This window comes from Lonchura striata, chromosome 7, assembly GCF_046129695.1.
Source record: "Lonchura striata isolate bLonStr1 chromosome 7, bLonStr1.mat, whole genome shotgun sequence".
Taxonomy (NCBI): Eukaryota; Metazoa; Chordata; class Aves; order Passeriformes; family Estrildidae; genus Lonchura; species Lonchura striata.
Genome location: NC_134609.1, coordinates 3728686 through 3752911, shown reverse-complemented (window position 1 = coordinate 3752911; position 24226 = coordinate 3728686). Strand labels below are relative to the sequence as shown.

The 24226-nt window shown below is 40.2% G+C and overlaps 1 protein-coding gene across 4 annotated transcripts in view; it reads right to left on the bottom strand.

Annotated features, from left to right (window-relative positions):
* Positions 1-24226, bottom strand: part of RHOBTB1 (Rho related BTB domain containing 1) — a 49094-nt gene that overhangs the window by 9973 nt on the left and 14895 nt on the right. The window contains exons 1-4 of one of the 4 annotated variants that reach the window (XM_077784521.1): positions 21357-21385; positions 10020-10221; positions 9574-9677; positions 1304-1489 (exon numbers count right to left, since the gene is read on the bottom strand). In XM_077784521.1, the coding sequence (XP_077640647.1) occupies positions 1304-1489; positions 9574-9677; positions 10020-10211 (482 nt within the window). In that variant the 5' untranslated portion in view covers positions 10212-10221; positions 21357-21385. Of the gene's footprint in view, positions 1-1303; positions 1490-8777; positions 8839-9573; positions 9944-10019; positions 10222-21356; positions 21386-24226 lie in introns of those variants that run through there. The other 3 variants (XM_021535278.2, XM_021535295.2, XM_021535303.2) reach the window with 3 other exon arrangements.

Below are 24226 nucleotides of genomic sequence, written 5' to 3'. Positions count from 1 at the left end.
TAAATATGAAATGGAAATATTTCTTAAGCTCATGCTTTTTAAAGAAAATCATAGTAGCTTACAACAAAAGAGTAACAACACACGCTGGAAGAGATAGGCTTGTTTTGGCTGCAGAAGTATTATGTGGGAAGCAATGAATTTCCAGAGCAGCTCTAGTACATGACACAGGGTAAACAAACCAGTAAAAAGTCTGGGCGAGGATCCATTTTCCCAGCAAAAAAAAACATTTCCCCAGAAGACACGACCCAAGACTGTGTTCTCTGAGCCCACCATATTGGGCAGACACGAGCTGGCACAGATGGAACACGCCCCAGACAACAGCTTGCTGAGTGCCAGCTAATAACTAACCAGTTCAGGTGGCAGGAGTCTGTGCCAGACACACAGACTTCTGACTCAAACTTACTAATGGTTAAATCAGGAGCAGGATTAGGGCAGAAGAGGAGTTTTGAAAAATGGTCATTTCCTTTTTTTAAAAAGTCAACCAAAAAGCCCACCCCACCCTCACAACAAAGAAATGTTTAATAAACAAACAGACCTATAAAAATCATATTGCTAAGTCAAGAGTTTGACTGCAATGCAATACAAAGTTTTCTAAGGGCTCACAAGGAATTAATTCAATCTTTTTACGGAAATTTGTTACAATACAGTCATTAATTACACAATCATGGATATTATTTCCATGAATCTGGTCTCATTGAAATTCCCATAAAAGGAATAAATTAGAAGCAAGCCAGTTATTGTGGGATTGTTGTGGCCAAATATGTGGTTGTATTTTGTATCTGGGAGAAACAAAGCTTCTCTAGAACAATCCCCAAACTCTCTTTTAATCTCAGAACTTTTAGAAGTTTAATTTGCAACCATTTCATTTTCTGCTATGATCTAGGATCACATCTAACAAAAAAAAAAAAAAAAGAGCATTAAGAAAATTTGAGTAGAATCTGACAATCTGACAGTTTAAAACAGTACCTGACAATAGTGAGAGGGTAGGACATGATACACATGTTAATGGAGTAAAACACATAAGAAAACATTCAATAATCATTACCATCTCTATCTTACTGTAGTGCCACTCAAAAACTCTTAAGATATCCAGTGTGCAAAACTTTTGTGGGAAACTTAATAACTGTGTGTGTTAAAGAACTAACCAACTCGGACAACAGAATAAAAAAAAGAAGAAGGCACATACATTCTCATTGTACAAAAAAAAGGAAACTAGGCTCTCCAGTTTCTCTTTCACAAGTGTTGTACCTGACTACCAAGGTGATTTTTTTTTTTTAAATTCTCATTTTTGTTTAAACTTTACCTTGCCAGAGGCCGTCTGGCTCTGTTAACAGCCTCGAGATCTGCATAGCGGAGATCCAGCTGGCAGCCCACCAGAATGACAGGTGTGCGAGGACAGAAGTGCTTGATTTCTTGATACCACATTGTTTTCACATGATTCAGGGAATTAGGATTAGCAATTGAAAAGCACAGAACAACAACATCGGACCTAGAAAGGTAACAAGAAAATACCTGATGAAAACAAATGACTTTTGTTATAGTTTCGGCTATTTCCGTTACTAGTCCGCTCTGCTCTTTGACAAACGTGCTGACACCCAGATGTCAGAATACATGTTGTTCGTGCAGAGGTGTGAGAGAAGCTACACATTTCACCACAAAAGCATGGGAGCACAAAGCCACATACCCAGGAAGCACTGCCCCTTCATGCTGAGATGATCCCAGCACATGTGAGCGGAGCACTGAGAAGAGAGGTAGGGCTTTCCATTCTCTACTTTTACACAGCAGTTACTCACTGGCTGCCACTGCTCCAGAAACAATTCTGCTGACTGGACACCTAAATTGCAGTTCAAAGATCACTGGTGCTTAGGAATTAGAGAGGAGTTGTGCAAAACTTCAGAACAGCTACACAGGCAGACACAGATCACTTGTGAACTTGTCATGGAGAAATACCTTTACTACACTGTTTGAAGTACTGAGGTGGTTGCTTTCGCAATGTGCTTTGCACAGCAATTCTCCAGCATCTTTAATAAATAACCTGTTAGAAGGGCAAACTACTGCAGAATGACCACTTCTACAATATCAGCAAAAATAAACATTACAGTGAAAATAAGGTCAATAAAGCACAGAATAGGACAGTGGTTTAAATTAGAGTAAGCATGGTAATATTTGTAGGCTTTTAAAGGTTACTAAGAAAACAGAAACAAAATAAACTTGCTTCACTAAATAAACTTGCTATATAAATTCTAAGTATGAGGATTAAGGTTGACAATTCATCCACTGAACCACAGCCTAACTCTTGTCAGAGCTGGCACCCAAAGGCAGAGAAATGATTGAATACTTGTTTCAGGGCATACCTAACTAGAGGTAAGTTCATTATTTATAAACAAGCAGTTCTCAAGCTCTTGGGTCTCTTATGGGAAAATAAAAAAGAAAATAAGAAAAAAAAGTTGAATTTAAACTCTTGAGAAAAATTGAGAAGAAGGGACATTTTGAGGAGGCAACTTACTGCTTCAGAATTGTCAGTAGGATAAACTCAGCAATACCATCTCTATCTCAGTTTTATTATTCTTTAATTTAGCACCAATGTGTTGTATCTGCAGTTTGTGTCATGTACAGAGCATCAGCAGCAGTGAATCTTAACATTCACCTTTTAAATAATGAAATACCTCCTCAGTAGTGCTGCTTTCTGCATTTCACTGAGGGCATAGATCTATCCAGCTATTTCTAAAGATAGCTGTGCACAATACGGAGACTGCTGTGAGCATCAATTTAATGCAAGAGACATGCTCCTGATCCAAATTTCTGTCTTATATAAACTGCAACACATCTGTCATATCTAGGAACAAGGCTTTTTCAAACTGGAAAGTTCTCTAGGTAAATAGTGAAGGGCTAAGCAGCCAACACAATAGTCTGTTGCATAGCTGAGGCAAACATGCTTTAAGCTCAAAATTGCTCTAGTCAAGGTCAGCTAGGAGTAAAACCTAAACCCCAGCAGACATTTGCTCAGCTCCCAGAAAGAGAAATCCATGTACAGCTGATGCACAAAAAACTCTGTGTTACATGTATGGTCAATTGTTGTTTAATTCAAGGCCATCACAATTGCTGGAGTGGCAAGCGTTGGCTGCCCCTAAAAAAACTACAGCAAAGCATCTCACAGAGACAGCCTGTCAGCATCCTGCAGAAATGAATACCTGAGCCCAGTAACTGCACTCACGAGGACCCAACCCTCCTGACTTTATAAGACACAAATCACATCTCCCAAAAACCAGAAGGAAACAACTCCCATCAGGCATTCACAGGCAGGACACAGCAGGTCCCCCAGGTGCCTGGGGCTGGGCTGGGCACAGTCTGTGCTCCAGAGGGAGCCAGGGTGAGCTGTGTCCCTGGGCAGGCCCAGAGCACCCAGCAGGCTGGCCCCAGCACAGCCCTGCGTGTTGCCAAGGGAGTATCATGTTTTTGCCACCATGGTTCTTGAGCAGCTCCTTGCCTCTGACCTTTGCTGGACAACTGTAAAACGGAGATGAGCAAAGCTGGGTTCGTCCAAATCTCACTGCACTGCACTAACAGGACATTGTTTCCTTACTGCCTTCCACATGAACAGAAAAACAGAATAAAGAGGGGGAAAAAAGTGATTTGCAAATTATTTATCCCGTGTTAAAACCTGGACTTCCCCATAAAACAAAGATTCCTGAGAGTTCTGCACTGGGCAGAAAGAAATTAATGGTTCTGTGCCATGAACAGAATGGATGGGAAATCTCTGGGTAGTGGCAGAATTCACACACTGAACCAGCACCACAGCTGGCTCTGCTAGCTCACAAAATGCAGCCACTCTGTCATAATAAATTAAGTTTTCATTCAAGTCATAAGCACAATTTGCACTCAGTACCAACTGGAGACAGAAATGTATGAGGAAGATTAACCAGCTATGTAGAATTGTGAGCATTTGAGAAAACGTATCCTTTGGAAACTTTAATTAAAGTACCTACAATCCTACTAATGTCAAAGGCACATTTACAACTTGCTAACACCGCAGTATAAAGTTTGGTTCGACATTTGCTCATAAAAAGCAGACCCTGTCGGGTTAAAATAATGCATGAATATTTCCTAAACATTAAAAATTTACCAGTGTTATTTTAATATTCTCAGGGAATGTAAAAGAGTATGATTTTTTAAAATGCCTATTTTATTGCTGTTTTTGTGCAGTTACTTTTTGTGTTGGTTACCTAGAGAACAAGAAAGAAGAAAACAGAAGTAAACCAAATTTGTCCTTTCTCTCTGCAGCAACATATTCACAAATACAAGCTGTACTTATTCCAAAAACAGAATTTCATAGCCATTTCCCAGTAAAATTCAGGAATAATTCAAGAAACATTTTTATAAACCTGAACACCAAGAAGTGCTTTATAGAATCATTGAACAGTTTGGGTTGGAATAGACCTTAAAGACCAACACTTTCCACTCCCCTGCCATGGAAAACCAGGAAACCCAGACTGGGATCCTGAAACCCTTAAAGTGGAAAACAGCTCAAGAAATCCACCTAGTACCTATTCACAAAGAAATAATTCACTAAGATCAAGATTTTGACAGAAAGTAGCTTCCCACACTTATCATTTCCAAAAGACTTTGATGTTGCCTTGCAGCCTTTCAGTGTAGAGCCCAAATGCCCCCTTTCCACCCAGCCCCTGACTTAGGAAAGCAAGACAAAATGTGGAATTATGTAACACCACAAATAACAACTGCCAAATACTTTTTTAATCCTTAAGGAAGGCTTAAAGCACTGGAGGTGTCCTTCTATTATAGATAAATCACAAATACATCAAGCTGAGCCTCAGGCCCACCAACAGCACCATTTGGCACACACCTTTCTAAAGAAGGAAGAATTCCTAACAGAAATTCCATAGTAACCTCTTTCTATTCACAGTATGGAACCATGGGGGGATGCAGAGGAGAGAAGTAGATCTGCATTAATTTCAGTGGCCTAAGTACATAAAAGCATTTACTTCCCCATCAGCTGAATGAAAAATCTCAAATGTTCATGTAGGTAACAAAAGAAGAAAAAAACCAACAAAAAACGGTGCATAGACACACCATATCAGAATAAAGTTCCTGGAGAAAGCTGTCTCTGTGACCCTCTCTGGTTATTACAGTCTTTCTTGAGCCTAAGGCAAACTCAAAGGAAAAAAAAATCATAACAAATATATGCATATGTTGTAAAAATGGTTTTTCACAGTTCTTCATGATCATACAATGAAAAACCTGAATAGGTTATAAACCACTGTAAAGTAGAAGGGGAGGCTTATAAATTTGGGTAGCTGAAGATGATTTGAAGATACTGCCTATTGCTTTTTTGTGGCAGAAAACGTAACAAGAGGAAGCAGCAGAGCTGAAAGACACCTCAAAGTAACTGGATTCCCCATCAGCTGAGCCTCTGCTAGTGAAGCAAGAGAATGTCCTGTGTCTGTTAAGTACCTCTGCTCTAGAGAGACATCTCTGAGCATCACTTCCAACCCAGGCCAGTAATGGCTTGAGAGGCACAGGAAATGTGTGAGCTTTCCTTCAGAAGGCCATTCTGACACCTCAGATCTTCTCTGAAGAAAGGAGGGGAGCTGCTGGCCCAGCCTCAGTTTAGGCACCAGCTGCTCCATGACAGAGGACATTGATCTAACTAAAGACAGACCAAGTAACTCTGTAAAGCCACAAACCTCACCCTAATCCCACTTAATTTGATGAATGCAAATACATTTTTACATCAAAGCTACCTTGGTTTTGTTCTTACAGAAACAGCATCATCATTGTCCCTTAGGAATAAACATCAGAAGGAGGTTGTGGAAGTCTTCAGATATCAGTGATAAAGCCCTGTTCTCATGGACTTCTTTCAGCAGCATTCCAAAGGTATATTTTTAGGGATTCAATTACATTGGAGTAACTGGTAAAGGGAATTGTAATCACACAGAAGTTGAATGCATGTGTTCCTCTGCATACATACAATACCCACAAGGCTTACAAAATCCATTCACAATGGAGGAAATACTCTAAACGTATTTTAAGAGGCTCTGTCAGCAGTCTAACAGCAAGACTCATTCACATTTGTAAGTCATGAGGAATAAGCTGTTTTCTGTCCATGCTGTATGAACAGATTTTGTTTGGTCTACAGCTCGTATTTAAGTTGTAAGTAAATAAGTCATCCTGGCTGAATTAGCTAACAACCCCTATTCATGGTATTGAGAATAAATATTTGATTGAATTAACTCTTTGCAGGTTTTTGCTAATGTTTACACATACTAGAGCTTCATGTTAAAAAAACCCCAGGATATGGAGGCTATTTATCAAATTAGCCAAACATGTTCACCTGGTGGAGGAAAAAAAAAAAAAAAGACAAGGATTCAAAAATCGAGAAAAGAACTACAAGCCAGCTTCTAGAATTAGCTTGAACATGATGATTTGTTGACACTCTCATTCAAAACCAGATTGGACAGGAGGATGGAAGATAGTGAATCCTGACAAGTTGAAATGTAAATTAAGATGTTTTGTCTTTACACTTGCCTCCCAGAGAAACTGCTACAGAATAACAACTCAGGCTTTAAATGATGTTCACACCTCATCTGCAGACTTAGAGAGTACAATAGCACCAAGGGTAGATTGTTATTAAACAAAGAGGTGCCTGGGAGCTGGAAATCAATACACTAAATCATAACCAAGACATTATCATTTTACAGCATTTTGGGATAATTGTACACCAAATGAAACCCTATGGAAGATTATTAATAAATGGCTGTTTGGCATTACATACTGCCTAAGCTGAACTGAACAGGCTATTTCCAAAACTAAAGCACACACTTTAGTCTAAGGGGGGAAAAAATGTCATTCTGTAAACTGCAGCAAATATTTCCACAAGGCTCTGCAGCCACATCCCCCTCACCCCCTTAAGCTGTCAGGAACTGTTTCCCAAAGCTCCCAGAGGAGTGTGATTATTAAACTAAACACCACAGAGCAGAATGCAAGCTGATCTCACTCTCCATACTCCCATTAAGGGATGGCAGAGAAACATTAACTATTCCATCCCCGGTGGCATTTAAATGTTCCTCTCATTCTGTCACACAAAAATAGTGGAAAACAGATTACTTTTCCCCTCTTTTCATGTTTCTATCCATGAAAAATAAAGTTAAGAAGGATTTATCTGTGCTACAAGCCCTATTAACTGTTCACCCTCTCCTCTATAGCATAATCTATTTATGTAACATTTTCTAAAACTGTATGGAGCAAACTTTTCCAAGGAGCAGCAGGCAAGTTAATGACTTGATGGTTCTTGTTACACCAGGTTTAGGACAATTAGAGGTCTTGGCTGAATGTTTGCTGGATAAGCCTTCCCCTGCATAAGGTGCAGATGCACAGAATTTTTAAAAGAGAATCAAAGGATTATATTATTATATGACCTTTCAGACAGTCAAAAACATGGGGCACTTGTAGGTGTAACCTTGATCAGTTTGGCATAAAATAGGCCTTTCACTGTATTGCAAGGTTTGACACAGCTGACTAGACTGCAGCTCAATGTACAGAGGAGAATTAAAATAAATTCCTATAAAGATGAACATTCAGCATTTAGAAATTCTTTTTAAAATGCAACCCAGATGAAATACTAAAAAGTCTGATTTAAACGCAACATTAACATTCTTAAAACAACCAAGTACCTAAGCAGTGCTTACAATCACCACATTTTAAAACTGAAATTCTATTTATAAAGTATTTCTGTTGAGTTTCCAGTTACTTTCTTCATTAATAGACCTGCAGAAAAACCACTAACAGGAGAGCAAGCTTCCAGAACAGCCTTTTAAAGCTAATTAGGATATAGCAAACCTCATTCTACACAAGTTCAGTACTGCAAACTTCACAAATGAATCGCTGTGTTCATATACTTAATCCTCAAGATCTCAAGTTATTCACGTCCTCCTTGGTGTTTGTAGGATTAGAATCTAAGCATGTTGTTTCCTCCCTCTCCCATCCTGTCAGTAAACGTGGGATCAGGGCTCAGAACATGCCTGATTCTGTTCTCCTAATCTCCAGTAATCTTCTCAGTGACACAGTATCTGTTGCAGAATATCGGGAGGCCACATCAAAGTGGAACAGTGAGTGGAAACATGAAGTTACATCCAAATTTATCAATGCAGGCTCCACATGCTGCCAAAAGGTAAAACAGTATCTATGGACATCTTCCAGTAGCACTAAATATTAAGGTAAATATTACCTTAAAGTCTGTAACTTCTCTCACAAAGCTTATTTACAAATGGTACAGGTTGTGCAGCCCAGATGTGTTGCCACTTTAGCTCCTGACAGAAAAGTCCAGGTAATTCATGACTGAGAAAACTCAACTAACCCACTGCTGTACACAAAGGAGGGTTTGTACAAACATACAGAGTTCTATAGCCTGAAAATTTAATGGGTGGATTCAACCAGCAAACCCTCTACAGCATTTCTAAGGGGTAGAGAATAGAAAAGACCATCCTCCTTCAAAGTCACTTGTGTCATCAGGCAGCACAGAGAGAAGAAAAATAGCAAGACAGTACATTTTGGCCACATGCAATAGAAAGCTGGGGTTGACACTCTACAAAGGGCATTCATTCCCAGCTGGAAAAAAAATGTGTCTGTCTGTGAAGGTCTGATCAACTGCAGTGACTGAAGCAGATATGAAAAGGTTATGAAAAAGTTCAACAAGGTGAAAAAATGTGTGAGGACTGAGACCTCTCAAATGTGAGTTATGAAAATATATGTCCAAAACCCACCTTTAGCTCAGTATTTGCCTAATACAGCTGTTCTGCTGTCTGTACTGCCACAAGGTCAGATCTAATTAAACAAACCAGAAAGACTATCACTGGCTTCAGTCCTTGCTGAATATATGCCGAACTTTTACATACATAGTATATACACGCACATATATAATAAATGCTGGAAAAATCTAGATCACATTCATTTAAACATATATTTATATATTTATTATATATGTATTTTTTAGAATTTCCAGGATTAATTGATTCACTAACAGACATTTTATATTTATAGATTAAAAACCTCAGCTTTAATTAAGGAAATACAGAAGAGCCTCGTCTTTCATTAATCTAGCTCTGCTCTCAAGAGGTTAGCTGCCCATTCAACATCACAGGTTTTAATAAAATAAATATTTCATTGAGTGAGAGTGATATTTCCCAACATCTCTCCTTGGTTATTGCTTGTTAGGCAATTACATCAAACACTGCTTATACAGGCAGAGAATGGTTGTGTTCAATTTTGTGAAGCTACGATCTTATTTTAGAGAATGTTCTTTAAAATTCAAAATAGGACAACAGTTGTTGACAGAGCTTAGCAGGCTGTTCAAGGAAATGTAGCGTAGTAAAACTATGCTGCTTTTTAAATATTTATATCTTTTTAATCCTTGCAGCAGATAATCCTCTTTGCAGTGGGCAGGAACATGAACACCCGTGATTGCTAAGTCCTTGCTTTTCAAAATTTAGATTTGCAATTTATTTCTAGCCCAAAATTTGAATTAAAGTATTTCTTAAAATTTTACTTGGATCGATTTACCTTCCATAAGCAAAGCGCCTGTCTTTGTGGTGGTCCCCAAAAGTATCCCACAGCCTGAGGGAAACACTCACTTCATCCACAACATCTCTTGAGCGTTCAAGGACCTAGAAGAGAACACACAGAACATTCTCTTTCCCTCCATCAGACAGTTACTTTGCAATTCACCCCATCAAAAAGTCCAAAACATACTAGATCAAGGGTCTATCGCATAGTTTTTACCAAATGATGTATCTTATAAAACAGGCAGAATATTTGTATCCCTAAAAATAGGTTTGATAAAGAAATTACTTTAGAACAAGAGGTGTATGAGGGCATGGCTGCAGCAGAGGTCACTCATAAAATGCTTGTGAGCTCATTGCTGCATCCTGGCAGGGTAAGGCTTGCCAGGAAACAATAGCAGCACCTCACAGCATGCTCTGCACACCTCACACACCTGCAGCCCTTACCTCCTGGCAGACACGGTACTGATCAATGGCCCAGACGGTCGGGACGTGCGTTGCCAGCAGCTGATACTGAGTTAAGGTTGTGTTGCAGGCTCTGGCACAGATCAGGCGAGTCTTTCCCACTGCATTATCTCCAACCACCACACACTTGATAGTTTCAACGTTGGGTCTTTCGTAGTCCATGTCAATGTCCATTTATCAAAAACTGGAACAAGACAGTTAAAGTCGTTTTCTACTTCTGTGTGAAAACAGTGCTGTTTAGGATCAGAGCCTTTTACTTCCTCTTCTTGAGAGATGCCTGGAGACAACAAACTCTTAAGGAAAAGTGTGTAGTAAACTGTCCCAAAGGAGGCCAGCCAGTCCTTTAAATACTGCTCAGTTATGCAAATACACAACTATTTGGACCGCAGTGGCTTTATGCTGCTCACATGCTATTTTCACTTTGGTTTCTGTAAACACAAGCCTGTTTGCAGAAGATAGATCTTGGTGAAACAAGGACAGCTAGCATAAACTTACCTCTTGCTAATACTTTTTATGCCAGGAGGAAAAAAAGCCTGGACATCAGTGGGTTCAGCCTGAAGGATACCAGTATAAACCTGCCTTCTGCAATCCTGCCCATTCAGGATTTGGTTTAGAGCTGTCCAGACAATATTGCTAACAGCAAGTCACACAGATGGCTTTAGCACACAATAAAACTCACTTGTAAGACAACTCCAGAGACTGTTTGCTACAAAACCACAATTCCCATTACATCCTGCAAGTATCACACACTCTTAATTGTCCAAGGAGAAGTTTGTACAGATCATGGACTAAAATGAAACCAAAGAGCCAAGCAGGAACTTGTAAATATACTTATCTATACCTAGAAATTATTTTTGATGTGAAATGGAAAGTGAAGAGAATAAGGTTTTTGAAGATACTGTCCTCATGGAAAGATATTATTGAAACTGTTTCCTTAAATATTCCATGGCAATATATTGAACAAATGCCTGGATACAAAGGCAAGCTGGAAGAAATGGATATTTGAAAGACTAAAACCAACTCTTGCATGTTTACTACAGTCTGTCATTTTCATATGTGGGATCATTGTTTGATATATCTGAATTTGATTTTCTAATGTCTATCAGTCTGCTGAGCAATCTGGTCTCTGCCAGGGAATTGTAATCAAGGAGAGAGAACAGGGAAAATGCAAGTCACAAACCTTTTTAGGAAGCATGCCTAATAATTATTTCAGCAAGGAACCTACAGCAATTTAATTGACAAAACACAGGCCATCATCTGGAGTGATGGTGTCCCTTTTTCTGAGAAGAAAGCACTACAGATAAAGAAATCAAATGACTTGTTTCAATACCTTTTTTAATATTCACATCTCATTCACACTTAGTTATAGACTACATATTAGCTGTCAGGCTGTTTAAAATAACACATCCAAGCTATTTTAGTGCCCATTTTTCATTGTCAGAGGCACTATGTTCTGATTTAAGAAAAAATCGTGTTTAGTAACTACTAGTCAAACACTGATTTTAACTGTATTCTTTTTCATTATTTAAACTGATGTACACCAAGAAACAAAAGTCTTTGTTAGAACTCAAGGTTACCCCTTTAGATAAAATTTTGACTATGGACTGTGTGCTAATAACTATAATGGCTAAGGCACATTTGTAATCTTAATTTACATGTGGAGGGAGGAGTTGGGGACGGCACAGACAAGGTGCAAGAGTGATTTTTGTCACTACTCCGTCACACCGATGTTTCCACAGACACTGAATGCTTCTGGAAATGCTGCAGCACAGACTGTCAAAATAAGAATACATTTTGAAGTTATCCTACCTGAGACCAAAACGTGGGCCCAGACCCTTGGCATCCTGGCCCCAGTGCATGCAGAGCGCTGCAATGTGCCAGATGCAGAGCAGAGCACACGGCTTTGAACACAGACACAGACAGACAGACAGACAGACACACAGACAGACACACACTGGCCACACGTGAGCCCTCAGGGCCTCGTGACTCCAGCCTGCTGTGCCAGCACCGGGCTGCTGAGGACACAAAGCTGCTAAGAGACAGCGTTTATCCCTTCACCTGCCTTCTAACCTGCATCCTGACAGGTTACTGCTCCTGAGATAAAGCACTCCAGAGGCTTCCAGCTCCCTGCTGTGATCCAGCCCCAGCTGCCTGCTGGATGGAAGTGCCCATGAGGCTGGTACCTGGGATGGCCATGGGCTCTGTGCCCTCTCTGTAAGTCCAAACACAGCAAGAGAACCAAGAGCTAACTCCTTGCTCCTCCTCAGCATCTTTGTTCCTCCTCAGTCACGATATAAGTAAAAGTACAAAGAAACCCTTTTTTTTCTCCACACTACAGAGAATGTGGCATGTTCATACACCACAGCCTCATAGGCAGGGCCCCAAATGAGTAGCAAAACCCCGAGAGCTTTCAGCATGTGATCTTAAAAAGTTTCAAGTCTGAGAATAAACAGCAACCCCCTTGACATATTATGTGGTATTAAATTACTTCATATTTTATTCATGCATGGACTAGACATCACAGATGGAATGTGGAAATGTTTACAAGGCTAGAAAGCAAAATGAAGGAGCATGGCTAGTCAGTGTGTCTGGTTGGTTTTAAACTACCAAGCAGAGATGCCAAATCAATTTTTCTTCCAACCCAATATTCCATTAAAAAGCTGTTACAAAGATTAGCTGTCATATTATATAACAATTTGATTTACAAATTCTTCCAAAGTTCTTAAAAGGTAGCTCTGCAAAAATGTGCTTCACAAAATATGTATTAAATACAAAGTCTGGAATCTTAAAAAATTTCAAAGAGGATAACAAAGCCAGCTTAAAATTAACAGGCAAATCTAAATAAAAGTAACTAGATAAATCAGAGCAACTATCTGAGAATCCTAGAAAAGGAACACGTGAAAAAAAAATATTACTGGGGTTTTAATTGTCCAATGTACTTAATAAATTAATTAGAGCAAAGTTATCACAGGACTGAGACACAGCATGCCTGAATGCCCTGCTGTAGATCAATGGCAATCTAATGAAGATATTTTTAGCATGACTCAATACTGCACAGGACAGAGATTAAAATAAACTGGCAATAAAAACAAAAGTAGAGCTCTGTGGCTATGTTAAGGAAAGTTCTTAAATACCTTCCAGTATCTATAATGTAACTATGTGTTAAAAATCCAGATCATTTAATATTGTTCACTAGTTTTCAGGAAAGGATTAAAGCAGAAATAGCTCCTGAAGAGACTGACAGACAGAAGCCCAGACAGATATTTAGACACCTCAAGTAAAACCAGATGCTAGCAACAAATTCCAGTATAAACAATTAGCAAAACAAGTTGACTAAATGCTTACAAATGTAGCCAGATGCCTTCTGGCTACTGCAATGATCAAAGCCAGGAATACATACAAGATCTAAAGAATACAACCACAGTTAGTTTTTTTAAGGTAGCCTCTAGGTTAAGATGGTGCTAAACCTATTATATAATCACACTGATTAAAAATGCTGAACATGTATTTACAAAACTAGGATTTAAAAAAAAATAAGACAACTAGATTTGAGCTCGAAAGTCTGGTAATAGCTAGGAAGACCAACTGGAACTGAAATTGAACTGGTTAGAGAAGAACAAAGCAGTGTATATAAAGATTTAAAAAAAAGGCATAACATTCTAAGATCAACGAAAAACTTGCTAAGACCAACCTACAACCAGCAACAGCTTAGTTTACCAGCAAAACAAAGCAGGGCAAAACTATGAGGAAAGTTACTGGACATGTGACCAGTCCCAGAAAGGGCACTGACAAAAAAATTCAGAGAAAGACAGAAAGGCCATAAAATGAGGGGCAGCAAGGAACCTACCTGGGAAAAGGTCTGATCAGAAATCACCCTTTCCAAAATAAAGGAGCACAAAATTCAGCTGCTTAAACCAGTTCTAAAGAAAGATGAGCAGATGGATGGAAATGGAAAAAGATACCCGTAAGAATAACACAGGATCTCAAAAATCTCTTAGGATGTTCTATTTTTACATTGTCACCTGTGATTGTTTGCAGATGAACAGAAGACACAGGCAGCCAAAAAAGCAGGAGATGTGAGCAGACTCAAGATCTAACATAAAGCCATTTAATTCATTCACTTGATTAGCAGTTCAGAACTACTTCAAATAAAGCTGATTTATTGCCAAAGAAGTATAAGGCTACTGTTTTGAACCACAGCTTGCAGATGGTTATGGTTGCCAATTTCTTTTCCTTTTGTTTCACCTCAAATTGCCATGGGCTGGTTGGTTTTTCATTTAGTTTTTCCTCATTGCTAAATGAGTTGTTATTATAATCACCATAAAACAGTTGTGGTTGCCATAGCATGCGAGTTGGCCAGCCTCAATAATTAAACACTCCCTTTCTCGAGAAATTTTCCAAAAGATCTGTAGATGAAGCACATCACCTGATTATCGAGTCTGCTGGTGCACAGAATAAACACAACAGACACACACAATCCCTCTAACTCTCTGTATTAGTGTATGTGCATTAATATACAATAGATAACCAGATCATAACCATGAACTTGTTTTAAAAATGCAGCATAATATATGAAGCTATGTTCTCATTTTTCTCTGCTAGAAACAAGGTGGGTGAAGATCCAAACCCAATACCAAGCTGCCCATGAAGGATCAGGAATCCACCCCTGTGGATCTCTAAATTGTCACTTTGAAATGTCCAGATGTTTAAAATCCTCACTTAGCATATAGAAAACATAACTGAGATTTTTTTTTCTCAAAGAACAGTAGTTAATTATCAACCCTTTTCAGCACAAAAAAAAAATCACTAAGAGTGTGTACATTAATCAGTGATTATGGGATGATCCTGCAGCCATTTACTTCTTAGCTCTGTACTTATAGGACCCCTCAAAGCAAGCATTTTATTTAGCTCTTGTGCTAAGAGCAAACTCTTCAGATGATAGTTCAGAATGACAGCATGTAAGAACCTTGCTTGCTCACTGGAGTTTTTCTTCAAGTTATTCCATGGAAAAAAAATATTAATAATTTCAATCTGTGTCAAGTAATCTGACCAAACATGCAAACCAAGAACTCCTTCATACAAAGGGGGTGCCAACCACAATTAAAATGTCTCAGTTCTACTAGAGAAATCTAATGGAAATAAACATCAAAGTCTCTTTCAGTCATGACTTAATATGAATGGTGGGCATGGGAATTATCTGAAAAACTCAGGCCACCAGCAAGGCAATAAGATCATCAAAAATTATCTCCAAAACACACTTCCCTGAAACAATATGAAAGTGCATTTGTAGCTACTCCATATTTCAATCTATTCTGGAGTTGTATTTTTTAGTACGGTTTTGGAGTGACTCTTTCAGAGAGCCATTAGGCAATAACATGTCAAAAAAAAAAAAAAAAAATTTACAAGACTACGCAATGCTCTTGCCTGCATCCCCAAGTTGCAAAATTACTGCTTGCAACCATGGAAACCAGAAAAGGAGATACAAAATGCCAAGTTCTTCAGGCACTGAAATCACTACCTTGCAGTGCAGAATCCCAAGGCACCAGCACGCTGGCAGGGATCAACGAGCACATGAGACAGAAAAAGTGTGTGAAATGTTCATTCTCAATATATAACCCACCATGTGCTGTTTCAGAATCTTGAGTGGATTAACACAGATATGCCAGGGACAAAGCAGGGGGAACTTAGTGTTCACCTGTGCAAGAGTGTAGAATTCACAGACAGCTCTGATTTGGGGAAAGGTTAAGGGCCAAAAGGTGGTTTTGTGGTTTGGCTCAATTTAATCAATGAATTTAGGGCCCCAGCAAGTATATTTGTGAGGTTAATCACAACATGGGATCAAGCAACAGATAAACTATCAGCGGTTGCAAGAGCATCACAAAACATTTTTACAAGGTGTATATTAAGATTAATATTTTGTTAAATCACAGGAGGCCTGCTGGGGAGACTGGTTTCAAAAGGAAAACTATTTCTGGTCAGCATCAAAGAACTATCTGGTGACAAAGGGTAGTAAGACTCAAGGTGGGATCAGATCACTACAGTCACCAGGGGACAAAGGTGGGCATGATGCATATCAGGCTGGATTCTTGTCCAGGATGAAGCAGCATTACCTTTTGCCATTATATTTAAAGTTCTGGCAGTTTACATGGAAGGACTGAAGAAACTACCTCAGAAGGAAGAAATTCAAGATTAACTCTGGAATTTCTCACCTACTTGCCCTACCTGGTCCATCAGCAGAAGAAAACAACAGATATACCAATGACTGGGGAAGGAGGAAAAAATTTATATTCTAAAGCTGACCTGATTGCAAATGTGAGATCCTGGGCTCTCCCATGGGTAGAAAGAGAAGGGCTGCTGATGGAAATGTTTCACTGTACAAGGTGATAAATGATAAACCCTGGCTGTTGCTGTCCACAAGAGTGCAGGTCAACAGAAACACCTTTATCTTTCACATTGGCAGAACCTGGTTCTACCCTTTTTCTTCTGTCCAGGGATAGCTTAGGGCCAGTATCATTAAATAAATAAATCCTTCAGAATTCTGCTAAAATTTGATACAGCTGGAGAAGTTAAACACTGAGGCTGTCATCAAGAGAGACTCCATTTGGCTTGCCTGAACCAGCTTTTTTCATGTCAGCTTTTGAGCAATAAGCATCAGATTCATTTCTGGATGCTACCTTTCTTTTTAAAGACAGAAGTTCTCAGAACCTTCCATTCAGCTGCCATAATCCCCACTCTATCCCTCAGGTTTTAAAGGGAGTGAAAAATGGACCACAGCTTCACACAGAAATGAAAGGAGCAGCCCCTAATATGGTATAATGTTGAAGATAGAACAAATGTCTCTAAGTTTGCTAGAAAACTTCTCAGTCAAATGATCACCACAACCCTCATAGAAATTGTACAGACAGGGAATAAAAATTCCTGGTTTGCTGCATCAGATGCCTGTCACTCTGCTCTTTCTCTGCCTGCATGACTCCAGATTTGTTTGTTTCTGTTAATTATTAGGATCCTTTGTCAAGCCCAGTTTACCTCTGTGATGACACAAAAACTTTTGATCACTAAGAATGAACATTTCCTCAGATACCCAAAAATTAGAGATACTTGTAAAACCTAAATTCTTCCTACATAACAATGTAAAACAGACTGCCCTCTGCTGAGGGTAGACAGCTCAATAGCTGAGAATGAAAACATTCAATTTTAGGTACAATAACAGATTCTCCTGAGCCTCCTAAAAAAAAAAAAATGCAGCTCACAAGGGCCTGTTTTTGTATTATACACACTCAGACTATCAGACCAAATAGAGACCCAAATGTAGAGGCCAGCATTAGACTTGAGCTCTGTCAAGTATCTGACAAGTTCTTCAGGAAGACCTGAAGGGCAGAAATCAACAAGCTGATTACACTGAGCAGCTTACATATTATTTTGACCTGTGACAAACCTTGGGATATCCTTTGAGATGAGATCATCGCCCTAGAAATTAACCCACATGGCAGGTGAAGGACATTTAACCATTTCAGAAACCTCACACATGGGAATCTGGGATGAGTGGTTTTTACATGGTGGCAGAGCCTGAAGCACTACCACTCCTCCCTCCAGCAATTTTCCAGAGTCTACTACACAAGGCAGTCCCCTGTCCCTCCTTTTGCTTCTTCTTAGTGTGCACAGAGACGTGGAAAACAGTGCCCATAATGGACCCTCCTCTGGAAAAGGGGAAACATCCCTAGAGCTGGCACATGACTGGTTTAAGGCTGGCACTTTAGCTTTGCCTATGCATCTTGTGAGGATTCCAGATATACCTGGCTACAACTGACTGTTCATTCCACTCGCCAGAGATAATGTTAGCAGACACAAGGGACTAGGCAGTGACCAAGATCTGGCATTGCTATGGGTCATAATCTGTCACATCATCACAAACCAAAATTAACTGGGCCTGACAGGAATTAAAGTGGCTGAGAACCAAGTACCTAAAGAATGGACAATACCTATTGATGGTGATAACCATCACCAAACAGCTGGCACCTTTTTAAGCAGCCACCCATAAAATGCACAAATTCCTCAGATCAGTCCACCTTCTGCAACAGAAAATTATGCTGCAAGAGTTGAATAAGGGTGCAGCACTAATAGCATGTTAATTAAGCTCAAGAATACATTTTTGAAGCAAATATTGCATGGTTGGGTTCACATCAGGTACAGGCAGAGTGCATAAACAGAATTTTGAGAGGGAAGGTGTGCCACCCACCAGTGAATGATAACCAATCAGTCCATGGGACCAGACTAAAGGCAGTTTTTGTCCCTGAGCTGTGTGCAGTGTGGACACTGAGTCCTCAGCACCAATTTTTTCATTCCCAAACCCCTGCTACTGCACCACATGATCCATTAGTGTAGACAGAGCATCAGGTGCTCTGTATTGGTATTTGAATTAACATAACTGGGACAAAGCTGCAGCTGAATCTTTAGGGACTGCCATGCCCAAGAGTATCTGGGATAACATAAAACTCAAAGTTTAAAGGAAGATGGGTCCCTGGAAAAGTCTGACTCAACACTGCTTGGTTTCATGATAATAAACTCCATGAAATGCCTGATTTTACTCTTATGCAATGAAGATGTGCAGTATTAAACTCCTGATACTTTAGCAGAGGTTGTTAGTGATTGTACACACACATGAAACAGGTGTTGACACAGTATGCTCTTCCTAAGCAGTGTTCCCAACAGTACTGAAAGAATAACAATAACCACCAAATAAGGCATTCTCACAACTTTTGCCCATTTCTGTGGGGAAAATATGTATTGAGCCTCACTAGAGCTACAAACATAGACTATTCCAGAGACAATGGTGACCTTCTAGCACAGAGAGCTGTTGAATTCACTTTCTGTACTTGTTCTCTTTCCAAAAGATAGAATCAGGCTCTTGCTTCCTGAACTTTATGTGACATTTCTTAATCATTCTCTTCTTTGTTAATCAGTGATCTTAGAAAGACATTATATGTGCTTTTATTCATTCCCAGACACTATTACAACTAGGAAACTACCAAAGGAGACTGAGACCTCATGACAACAGGAACAAACCTACCCAAGGACCTAAACACTGACTGGAACAGCAAACTCTTCAGGATGGCAGACTTCTGGTAAATGCTATTTTCAGATTGCAGGTCAAGTTCTGCACTTATGTCTCAAATGCAAATCCAGCAACATTAACAGAGTAGTGCAGGAGGCACATAGATGGAGGGTTTACTTCATGTGATGTGATGTCTAGTGCCACACAGAGACTCATTTGCAAAGAAAAAAATAATTTAAAGAAGAAAGAAATTGCTATCTTGTGTCTCATATGTCAGACAGAAAGCAGAGGAAAACAGAAATGTAGAATAGTGTTGGATAGGAGGCAAAGGGAATCCATATTTTTATTTCATGACCTGTCTTTAATGCCAAAGAGCCCCAGCTATGACCACACACACTGCAGGTGCACCAATTATATATGTGCACCACTCACTCCTTCAGCAGAAAAGTTTTGAACTCTTTTATGGAAACCCAATCAGTGATCCAAGTATACAATCACCCAATCTCTGAGCTGCTCTGCAAGTCTGCTGTATGCAGCAAAGATGCCTGAGATTCTCCTTTCCCCTCTTCCCAAGCACATACTTTGCTCTACAATGTTTGTATACTTTTCTGGCAGGATGGAAGGGAGCAAGGAAGGAGCATATCAAACACCTGTTGCTCCTTTGCTTCTCCTCCTTCTGTCCTTTCATCCCCTTCAGCACAGGATAACATCTGGATAAAGGATTTAAGTATCTTTCCAGCAAATAAAATGTACTAACAAGGAATCAAACATCAGGATTTACTGGTCAAGTGATCAGATCTTCCTTTCAGCCTAATGCTTTACAGTATTTATGAAGCTTGTAGTTTTAAAAGGGCAGGAGTTTTAGAAAGCTTCCAAGAGCTAAAATGGATGTTTATTTCTTCTTCGATAAAAATCCTGCTGCATATCTGAACCTGTCCCAGATCTTATGCTTATTAAGTATTACATCACTTAGATATGAACCTGTCCCAGATCTTATGTTCATTAAGTATTATGTCACTTAGATAAAGAACCCTAGTACAAATACTGAACTCACTTTTTTTTCTTCTTTAATAGCGTGTAGATGCACTGTATGTCTGAGACATGGAATCAGGTGTGCAAATGCAACATACACAGAAAGAAAAGGATAACATAATGGAAGAGGACCTCAGAAAAATACTGAAAAGAAATTAAGCCATTCCATTTCCATGAGGTGCGACTCCTGATCCTGAAATACACACTGTACTGAAATGTTACTGCTTACACTAAGCAGTAGTGACAACTCTTCAGCATAATCCTAACAATGGTAGGTTTCTCCCTACATGCATTATTTTTGTCTAGAAAGACCAGCAGCTAAAGGACTCCCCTTAAGCACACTGGAAAAGCTAATTTCCACCTCAGCTTCCAGTAGAGCTCAAGCTATTACAGCTCAAGCTGAACATTTGGCTTCAAGTCAGCTGTGTGTCCTGAAATAGTACACAAACTGAGGATGAACAAAGTCATTGAGACTATTCTGGCATCACTTCCTTGCTCTTGCTGTGACCATATGCAGAACCTCAAGGGCTTTCTTTTATTATTATAATTTTTAAACAAGTATATTGTTGTCTTCAGAGCAATGTCTTGACCAACAGAAGGCAACTCCTCCACCTAGTCTCCCTCGGTACTTCCAATGACTGATTTCTCTTTGTTCACGATGTCAGATGCCACAATACCTACAAAAGGTTGACTAAACAAATAAAAGTCTACTACTGTTTGTCTCTGTAGCCCCTTTCTATGGTCCACAGATAGATCCTGATATAGACGCCTGATAATCTTCACCACAAGACTCCCCCTCAACAGCCTCCTGCTGTTGTCAGCAACTCACAGCAAACTCCACAGACACAGCAGAGAGAGAAAGAAAGGGGAGAGAAAAAAACAGGGGGAAAAGATATCCTTCGGGTTTTCTCTAAGTGACACTCAGAAGTACCAAGTGCCAGGAGGTTTGTGCTTCCCATACACATCACACCCGTCTATTTTTGCCTTGCACCTCGTGGCCTCGCTGGAAAAGGAAGCCAGATCTGCTTCATCAAGGACTCAGCCCTCCTGTCCTCGGAGGAGGGGAGGATGCCACCACCTCCTGCTCTCGGACGGGGCAGGAGAGCACCTGCGGGCAAACGGGACGCGCGGGGCGCCGCCACCCGCCCCCTGCGGAACCTCTGGCGGCCGCCCCGCCCCGGCCCCGCACACCGGCAGCTCGGAGCGCGATCGCGCCCGGGCGACGCGGCACCTACCCGGGAGGGCGGGATGCCCGGAGGCCGGGGTGGGTGCAGCGGGGCTGGCCCCGGCCCCGCGGCACCGGAGGGGCTGGCGGCCGCCGCCGCGCCCCCTCGCCGCTGCTCCTCACGGCGGCGGGGCAGCGCCCGGAGCCGGCGCGGCTCGGCACGGAGGCAGCATCGCCGCCGGCGCTGCTCCGCCCGCCCGGCCCCGCGGCGGGGTCCCGGCCCGGCCCGGCCCGCCCTGCGGCGCTGACTCGGGCGGCAGCCGTGACGTGCCGGCCCCGCGGTCTATTTTTAGCGCGGCGATTGGATTTCATTCATGAAACCGCGGCCGCGCGTAAAGGGGCGGAGGATGGAGCCGCGGCCGCATGGCCGCCCGGCGGAGCGACCCACGGCCCGCAGCGGGGATGGCCGGGGCGCGCCCCTGCCCCACGGCCCGTGGTGCCTTTCTGTCACAGCCTCGCACGGTAAAAGCTCGGACACGAAACCACTTGGAAGCAAAGCAACACCTCCCCATAGGCAGTCTTTATACGTATACACTGTAAATATTGTAAATACATTCACAGTGCAAAGGTCCTGAAAGCCTCTCTGGATGATGCCCTAAACTGGGCATGAGATTTCTTACTGAGAGTGCTGCTGATAGCTTTTAAAATCACTTCTCTCTATTCTCACTAATTTTTGAAGCCTTCATGTAAAATACACACATCACAATTAAACCTCAACCTCCTTTTCTCTTACAGTGGTAATCTAGACTCAGTGTTTTCAAACCAGTGAAAGCAGCCCAAGGTTCTGTGTGTTACAATCCAGACCTTGCTCCCTGCTAAAACAGCAGTCTCTGGCTCCGTGTTTACCACTTGACATCAACAAAACTGCCACTAACCAGTAAGGGGCATGGGCACAATTGCTGCAGCTAAGGAGAGTTTATGACATAGTTGTGACTAATAAAAAGTAGTCACTATTCAAAAAATATTCTTACTGCAACCTGGACTCACACATTGCACAGTCTTGTAGCATTAAGACAGCAATTTGTTGGAAAACGTTATAAAGTTGTTTAAAACTCCACATAGAAGAATAGTTATCTGTACCAGTAACAGGTTAACAGTATCCAAATGCATTTTGTTATAGTCAATTACTTACATTTTTCAAGTACTCAGAAGCCAAAGTTACATTAACCAGGTCAGACAGCAACAATTTTCAGTTGAGTACATCTATGTCAGAACAAATTACAGTTTGCAACTTTGTATGAAAGGAGGCTATTAGGGGCAGGAGAACAATGTAAATCATGGCAAATATTAAGTGCTATTTTTCTAGCTTTGCACAGTTTGGATGGACAAGACAAATGCATCAGAAAGTAAAACAACTCTCACTCAGACATCTAGTTACAAGCAAAGAAATATCAAGTTGATAATGCAGGCAACAAAAAGAAAAAATAAAAGTAAACAGATTTAAAATGTGTAGTTGTTGTAGGTTTCTAGTTGGGGAATAATTAGTATTGACTTTATGATTGTAGAAGGTTGATCAATTGTTTTAATATATCATTTAATACTATATTATACTATACTTATTAAGAAACTCAGTAACTCTTCCAGCTAGTCTGATACTGCTTTGACTTAATTGGTTAATCAATCTAAACACTATCTAGTGTTTAATTAAGAAATTACCTTTCGCTAAACAAATCTCTATGACACATTCTACATGTGTACAACATGTAGATGCAACAAGCAGAGATAAGAATTGTTTCTCATTCCTTTCTCTGATCTTCTCACAGCCTTCCCTGGGAAAGTGCCTGGAAAGTCTGTGCCTCCTCTCTGTGGCCAGAGAGCTGCTGCCACATGTAGTATAATTACCTTCTGTTTTTAGAGTTTCAATTTCTATGGGAATTTTTGTTCTCCACAAATGAGAGCTAAATTTTTCATTCTGTGCAAGAACAACAACCCCATGTATTCACTTGTTTCTCAGATGCAGAGTTTTTAGGAAAACAAAAAAACTTCATGTTCATCCCACTCAATTCAGAAGGCTGATCAAAGCAGTGTTATACAAAACATATTCCTTTTACTAAACAGTTTCAGTATGTCAATTTTTATTTCCTTATTAGTACATTTTTTCTACAGTCTAAATGATCACTTTCTGGAGAAAAATCAGAGCTAGAGCCCATGTCTCTGTACCTAGATTATCACTGTTGCAAACAGTGAGTGTTTATGTGAGAACAGGTAAATTGGCGTCATGTCAGAGAAAACTGGTACAAAGCAACCAGACTTGCCATGATACTGACTCAAGGAGTCTTGGACTTCAATTCAAAAAAAAAAAAAAAATCCCAAACCAAGCCAATAAAAAACCCACAAACCTTAAGATCTGCTTCCCAGCTCTTTACAGAGTTTTTCTACAAGGAAAAAAAAAAAAAAAAAGGGAAGAGGACAGGAAGAAAGTGTTATTTTTAGTGCACAATAGTAAATTTAGCAGAATACAGCAATGACAAAGATTAGTCAGGTGGTTAAAATGGGAAAAGTAGAAAGAGGGTGTTGCTTTTGATGGGGATAAAGAAAAGGTCTCAAGTTTCTCTCTTTTTTCCTGTTTCATGAAAGGCTTCTCCTGCTGTGGAAATAGGTACATGCTACTATATCAATTCCATTTTAATGACCATCTACAGCAATTTTTACCATTCAGTGCTTTCCCACCACAAATGTAAAACTTATTACATAATTCAGATTGCAGCTTTTCCAGCAAAGTATGAAATAAAACTCCAGGACAACCAAAATTCTCTAATACATAATCCTGTGTGGAAACATATTTACATTTTCCCAATCTTTTAAAACAAACACCATAAATTGACCATAAATTTGAGTGACACATTGAGAAGTGGTTGGAATGCATCTCTAATAGGGTGT